General features: G+C 34.7%; 2 protein-coding genes across 2 annotated transcripts; one reads left to right on the top strand and one right to left on the bottom strand.

Annotated features, from left to right (window-relative positions):
- Nucleotides 1–382: 382 nt before the first annotated feature.
- Nucleotides 383–1646, top strand: LOC131013567 (membrane protein PM19L-like). The gene is made up of 4 exons (XM_057941686.1): nt 383–585; nt 741–960; nt 1062–1107; nt 1405–1646. The coding sequence occupies exons 1-4, from the start codon at nt 462–464 to the stop codon at nt 1495–1497; spliced, it is 483 nt and encodes a 160-aa protein (XP_057797669.1). The 5' UTR covers nt 383–461; the 3' UTR covers nt 1498–1646.
- Nucleotides 1647–4521: 2875 nt separating this feature from the next.
- On the bottom strand, nt 4522–7685 carry LOC131013565 (uncharacterized). Its single transcript, XM_057941685.1, has 4 exons — nt 7271–7685; nt 6115–6791; nt 5922–6021; nt 4522–4954 (listed from the first exon to the last, which is right to left on the bottom strand). Exons 1-3 carry the CDS (start codon nt 7365–7367, stop codon nt 5929–5931), a joined length of 867 nt encoding a protein of 288 aa, XP_057797668.1. The 5' UTR covers nt 7368–7685; the 3' UTR covers nt 4522–4954; nt 5922–5928.
- Between the last annotated feature and the right edge of the window lie 146 nt (nt 7686–7831).

Here is a 7831-nt window from a genome sequence, read left to right as displayed (position 1 = left end):
AAGATATATTTCAATTTTTTGAGATGATATTTGACAGATTTGTAACTGTACTTGTACGCTGGTTTCAATCTTACATGACTCTTTATTCAACTCTTTCGAATTGATTGTGTAAGATTTCCTGGAAGAGATTCTACATTTATTAAATCATGAAAGTTGGAGAAAAGCCCAAACTTAACAATATTCAAATAAGAAGTTTGGAAGCTAGTAGCAGATTGTGAGGCAAGCAAGAATCTATGGCATTAAACTTTTCCTGCCATTGACACAAAGCTTCCAACTTTATCCAAAAATCTTAATTTAGAACATTCGGCCTCACAATGCAAGAAAGGAATCATTGCAACATTAATTTAAGATTTCATGCACTTATAAGTACCCTTTCAAATCAGCACAAATCACATGCAAAAAAGTCTGAAATTTTCTTGATATTCCTATCCATATATATATTCAATTGGATTCGAGATAAGATGGCTGGAGGCCTTAGATCTGTGGCAGGACTTCTTCTGTTGCTCAACTTTTGCATGTATGCTATAGTGTTGGGGATTGGTAGCTGGGCCATGAATAGAGCTATTGATCATGGTTTCATCATTGGTATGTGTGTGTGTGTGTTTTTATATGTAGTCAGTGACGAAGTTAGGATTTTAAAAAACTGTAGGGTGATTTTAGTCATTTCACTATTATTTACTCCGCGGCAGAATTTCATGCAGACCAATTTCCTAAATATGGGGATTAATTTGTACAAACAGGTCCTGGATTAAATCTGCCAGCACATTTCTCACCAATCTCGTTTCCGATGGGGAACGCTGCGACGGGATTCTTTGTGATATTCGCCATGATTGCCGGGGTGGTCGGCATCGCCGCCGCTATCTCGGGCCTAAACCACCTCCGCCGCTGGGATGGCGGTAGCTTGTCCGCCGCCGCCACTGCCGCCACCATTTCCTGGACCCTTACATGCCTTGCCATGGGGTAATTAAGTGTTACTTTTAGGTTGAACAAAAGTACTACTGTTGCTGGGATTTTAATTTAAGTTAAATTTAACGATTTTTGTTTCCTACTTTTTTTTCAAGGTTTGGATGCAAAGAGATTGAACTGAACACCAGAAACGCACGTTTGGTGAGTTTTTTGAATGAAAATTCAACTACTTTTTGTGTTCAAGATCATTAAAACTATATATTGACATGGTATATATTTAGAGTTGCAATTATAACATCACTTTTTTTTTAATTTTTTGTTAATTTTTCAAATATGTACCACTTGAATGAACGTTGTTTTACCAATGAAAAATGCAACTGGCAAGTGGCATCCAAATTAAATTACTATTAATTTTGGACAAACTTTGTGTTATTTGTGATAGTTAACGAAACTAGATGGACATTAATTGAAGTGTTTTTGTCATGTTGATATATGCAGAAAACAATGGAGGCTTTCATGATTATTTTGTCTGCAACTCAACTCTTATACATAGCTGCAATTCATGGAGCCGCTTCCATGTCAAGGATTTGACCACATCATGCGTGTCTGTTTTTGTGCTACTGATTTGTGAATTGTTTTATATTTAATTAATTTTTCAAGTTACATATTCTTGTACTAGATTCTTCTTGTTGTAAGGTTTGCAAATCATCTCGTATTTATCCATTAAAAGCTTGTTTGGACTTGCTTCTCTTTCGCATATCAAACAAGCTCCAACAAATTTGTATTTGAATAAAATGGGAAAAGTAGCAAATAGACCACCCCTATCATACAACTCCCTAACACGTTTACCTCCCTATCTTTTGATTTTGAGCTGTTAGCCCCTCAACATGTCATGAAGAGTGCAAAATGCCCCCTGTTCTTAACGGACACTTTTAAGTATTTTTCATTTTTTTTTCTTACTATAAACATATAATTTTTTTTGAATTTAAAATTTAAATGTTTGTAATATTTTTTTAAATAAAATTATTTTTTAATACACACACTTTCACTGCGTTCTTGTAACAATTAATTAAAGTTATATGAGATTTAATATACATATATATTATAAACAAAAAAAATAAATCGTACCAATTAATATATAGTATATAAAAATAAAAAATAACAAAGATAACCCTGTATTAATTAAAAACCCAAAAGCATACACGATATATGAAAGTAGAACTAATTCGATAGACAAAGATAACCTTGTATTAATTAAGAACGCAATGAAAGTGTGTGTATTCAAAAAAGATTTTATTTAAAAAAATATTACAAACATTTAAATTTAAATTAAAAAAAAATACTCCCTCCGTCCACGAAATGAGTACCCATTTGTGGACGGCACGGGTTTTAAGAAATGTATGAAGTGTAGTGTGAATAGTTTAAGAGTCTCACTTTTTTAATGTGTTAATTAAAGAGAAGTGTGGGGTACACTTGCCAAAAAGGGAAATGGGTACTCATTTCGTGGACGGGTGAAAAAGGAAATATGGGTACTCATTTCGTGGACGAATGGAGTATATGCTTATAGTAAGAAATATTAGTAAGAAATTTTAAAAAAAAATGAAAAATACTTAACAGTGTTAAGTGTCCATTAAAAACAGGGAGCATTTTGCACTCTTTATGATATGTTGAGCGGCTAACAGCCCAAAATCAAAAAATAGAAAAGTAAACGTATTAGGGGTTATTTGCTACTTCTCCTAAAATTCAAAGTTGGAAATAAGCTGCTGATGCGTGTCGGCACTTTAATTTTCTCCATTGTAAAAAGATATCTACTTGAATTGAGATCAGTAAGTATAAATAAAACTAAAACTGCAGCTACGACTTTTTCTAGCCATTCAATTACGCTTCAAATAAACAAGGGGAAAAATATATATCAGATTATTTAGGCTCGAATTGTGTTGAATTCAATCAAAGCTTTACCTAATAAGCAGTTGGACAAGCTTATACCATGATAAATATACATCATTATTAAACTATTCTTAAAAATTAAGACAAGTAAAGATGTCATAGTTATATGAAGATTAACAAGAATGAACAACTTCTTTATAATGGAGAAAAAGTATTTATATAATTGATAAATATATAATATTATATTATTGCCCTTGAATTACGCATATACTACCTCCGTTCACAAAAAATAATCATGGTAAGGGAAGACACAGATTTTAATAAAAGGGTGATTCTATTAATAGCCTCTTTTTTACTCTTTGTAACCCCTTAACTAAAATATATTAAAAATAATGATTTATATACTAGTTTACCCTCATATATATATAGCTCCCAAATTCAATTCATCATCTTACAGTTACACATTTCGTAGCCCCCAAATTCAATTCCTCATCTTACAGTTACAAATTTCGTAGCCCGCGAATTCAATACAAATTTCGTAGCCCCCCAAATTCCACGATACATGAAGCGGGAAAATTGATAAATATAAAACACGTTACAAAATCCATTGTGTATTAAATGAGAAAGAGATGAAGATTCACTGCTGGGTTTGAGCTTCTAATTCTGATTTTACTGAACCATTTCTCCAACATCTAAGGCAAATACACATGACATACAGATGAATATTGCTTTCACAAAAATAAAATATTTGCCAATCAAATAAAAATTGAATCTTGTTTATTTTCTCCGTATATTATTAAAATTGTAGTAGGTACACATTTGTGAACATCAAAAGTTGAATGCTCCTAAAATTCATCAATGGCGGGATTGTGTGTAAATCTTGAAAAATAACAAGAAGAAGAAGAAGGTGCTTATTGAATTTGAAGAAGAGATGTTGTGGGTGAATAAATATCGTCCCAAAACCCTAGACAAGGTTCTGGTCCATGAAGATATTGCCCAAAATCTCAAGAAACTGGTAATCGTTGATGAAATAGATCAAATTCGTTTACATTTTTAATTTCGATGGACCGAAGCTTCAAAATTCGTTTGCTTTCTCTGCCATTGATGGATGAAGAAATGAACTTCCGACAAATGATGCTAATTCACAATTACTACAACAAGTTTTCAATTCATCTTCTCTTTTTCTTTTTCTTTTCTTTTTTTTCAAATTTGAAGGTCTCGTATTTATGGGAATATGGCGGCTATAGGGTTTTAAGGATTGTTTAGGAATTTAATGGTAGATTAAGGATAAAATAATATATTCCTTATTTTTTTATGTTTTATTTTTACAAAAAAGGCTATAAAGAGTAAAAATGGGGCTATGAATAGAATTACCCTTAATAAAAATGATTATTGTATTGTGAATGGAGAAATAGTCTCACTTAAAAAGTAAAGTTTATAATGATAATAAATTGTATTATGAGTGAAAAATATGGCATATTATAGAGAGTTTTCAAAAATCAAAAGGAACTAATTTTTTTTGGTCATTTCAAAATGACAAAAAATGAATATTTTTGTGAACGAAATGAGTAATACAGGAGGTTGTTTGCTTGATAGTATGGGATAAGTATAACATTTGATATGTTTGAGCATTAGCTGTATACTCATCTCATTTCGAATCATTTACACCCATATTTCTTATTTGCTCATCTAAACAAAAGAGAGTGAGCCAAAATTCAAAACAAAATGTACACATAATAATATGTAGCAATCACCATATCACTAGCAACAACCGTACGATGAAACATGGTCAGAAATCTGACTACTACACAGACTCGAACAAGAAAAGAAGAAAAAAATGAACGAAAATTTTCAAGGTTTCACAACTACAAAGGTTCCTCAAGCAATATCAAACTGCGCCAAGAAATCGTCACACGAAACTCAAGAAGAAAACTCGTCTATCCGCTGCAAAGATGAAGGAAAAACTTGCACCACACAAAACTACTTTATAGCACGTAATGCCAAAACACTAGTGAGACTTTTCTAGCCCGCGACCACGTTCTTGCAACGCTAGCTATTCTTCTTTAGAATATGACAGTCGAAGAGGCGTGCTCACGAACAGCTCCCGCAGGAAAATCTCTCCCAGCTAGGCATAAGGAAAAGGTATTCGCATGCTCTAACTCTGCAACAGTAAGATAATGGGATTTAGAAAATATAAACCAAATGATCAAATCTACAAGTAATGAGAGAGAGTCAGTTTGTGAATAAGTGATTGAAAGCGAAACTTGTTTTTGTTTAGTTGCATCTTAAAATAAAAAATAAATAAACAAAAGGATGCTGAAAGCAACATGAGATCTGCCTATAATCATCAGGAAATGACACCAAGATAATTGCATGTCTATCGTTTCGTGGCTCCCCTCACGCTTCCCAGCAGCTATTCAAGTAAAAAAATTTAGATAAGATATGCATGGTTCTCATAAGGTCTATTCTTCTTCATATCGACTTCAAAAATTAAATCCAAATAAGACGCACCAATAAAATATATACATATTTCACCTTCCATTGATCACCTTAGCTGTGGATTTGGGACCAAGAATAGGTAGTCGGGCTTTTTTACTGGAAATTCAATTGGTTTTTGCCTTTATCACGGACCATAGATCAACTTAGGGTGGCAAAGGATTAAAGAAGCTTGTTTAATAGCTCGTTTACCTTAGGATTCGTCGCGATAGATCCAAATCTAATAGAATTATAGAACAAGAATAATTTTCTTGTTATCTCTTTGTTTCCTGCTCTTAATCTCTTTATACAGAGATTAAGAGAAATCTAAATAAGCGAAAGTAGAATTGCTCGAAAGTCAAGCTAGAATTTCCAAGACTCAACTTTTTGCAATAAGCTAAGTCAAAGCTGCAGTGAACAAAAAATCAAGCTTAATTCGATGCGTGGCAACTTTAGTTCACCGTCCCTAGCAAACTTCATCTGAAGAATTACTGATAGAAAGCTCAAAAACACAAATCCTACTATGAGCATATCATATCAGAATCATTGGCAAAGACCAATATGCTATGGCACCGTTTAAACGAGCAAGCCATTATCTGGATCAAATTTTGAAGAGCAATCAATGGTTAAAAAAATGGTTTCCTTATACTAACCGTAAATTTATCTATCCGACCCTGTGAACAGTTCAAATAGTCCACAACAACCCTTCCAGGATGTCGTTTGCACCGGACGAGGAGGGGGAACCAGCAATGGCTGCAAAAAGACATTAAATGAATGTAGGTAAGAGACAGATTTACCACAGAACAAAGTTAAATTTGCAAACACAGAAGAAAACCAAGACAGCACCTTAGTAACTCCAGAATCTTTCTCAAGATCTGCTCCATTATCATGAGTTGCTATAGGGGCATTGTACGAAAGACTCAACCGTTCATCAGTTTCTGCCACTGCACACGTCTTTTCATCTGAAGCCGCGTCAACATTCTCAACAGATGGAACGGTTGCTTCCTCCACAACAGAACCATTTTCCTTAAATTTAGATGGAGCACTCGTGTCCCCTTCCACACCTTCGCTCAACAATGAAACCTTATCCGAGACGACAGGTGGCACACAATCCACAACCGCCTCACTTGCCTCTCCAATCATGATGGTAGCGGGCACAGTATGAATCACAGCACGACTACTCTTGACAGCATGAGACTCATCATCCGAGCTGTTGCTGCTGCTGCTGCTTGAGCTCCCGGACGATCCCCCATCATATGATTTTCTTTCGGTTTCTTCATGCTCAAACTTTCCACTGAATTCATCTTCAATCTTGACAGCTTTCCCCTCTACCACTATGTGGTCACCCTCAATCTTCACACCCTCCACTTGAGGAAGATTGGAAGCATTCTCCCTAGTCTCAATCTTCTCTTCCTCACCCTCGGTCAGAAGGTCGTGGTGGCTTGGGTGTTCCTGAGACGCGGTCGAGCTAGCCTCGCCTACATCGCTCTGCCTATCATCTTGGTGCTTCACATCACTACCCCCTAACATATTTGAATTCATCCAAAATGATTCAAATCATTCAATTTAGATAAACCAATCCAACATAAGATTCACTAACTTAATACATTCCAATCTAAAAAAAATCAGAAACTCACAACACAATCAATATAATCACGAATCTATCACAAATCACTTTCTCCAAAAAGCATTTGCAGCAAAAACTTCGAATTAATGAATAACAATAACAATGAAATAGGAAAATTGCTCACAAACCCATCTCCATCTAATACCCCAAAACACACAATTGGATGACAACAATATGATTTGACACAGATTTATAGAAAAATCAATCCGAAAAAACACAAATCAAGGCACGCCCACAAACCCAAACTGGTGGAAAATCAAACTGTAAAGCTAAAAGATAATGAACAATAATTGATACGCACATGCGGCTGCGTGGCTTCAACTAAACAAATCAAAAAACAATCTCTTTTTCGAAATAAAGCTCAGATTTTTGTACCTTGTGTAGAAGCAGCAGGGGACGGATTGGGATTGTTGTTGGGCTGAGTTCCCTTCCTTTTCTTGGCAGCTTTTCGCTTCTTGGCGCCTGACGGCATGATTATTTGATTAGCGAAATTGATTGAGGGCTAGAGCGGAAAATTTGAAACCGTGCTCGAATTATCGATTCTCTCTCTCACCGAAGCGGTATCTCTATGGAGGTAGAGAGAGGGAGAGGGAGAGAGAGAGATGTTGTGAGTTTGAAAATGGTGGAAAAAATGCTAAAATAGTAGGAGGGGTGACAGATTGGTGGTGGGGGTTGGTTGGTTATGGAGAGAGAGAGAGAGAATATATGGTAAATGGGTTCTCTGCGATTTCAGCGCATGTCTACCAATTTTCTCATTTTGGACACCAAAAATAGGTTAAGCTTCAATTTGAGATTTGGAAATTAAAATTATTAATTTAAAATTTGAATGATTGAACTTATCAATTCTAGAGTTAAAAGAGTAGTATTATGTATTTCGATTCATTTTAATTTTAAAAATAACGTTTATATCATGACACTTCTTTTTTTAATTTATCT

The sequence above is a fragment of the Salvia miltiorrhiza genome, chromosome 2 (genome assembly GCF_028751815.1).
Source record: "Salvia miltiorrhiza cultivar Shanhuang (shh) chromosome 2, IMPLAD_Smil_shh, whole genome shotgun sequence".
NCBI classification, from domain to species: Eukaryota; Viridiplantae; Streptophyta; class Magnoliopsida; order Lamiales; family Lamiaceae; genus Salvia; species Salvia miltiorrhiza.
The sequence above is the reverse complement of the archived record's forward strand: the minus strand, read 5'-3'. Positions and strand labels throughout refer to the sequence as shown.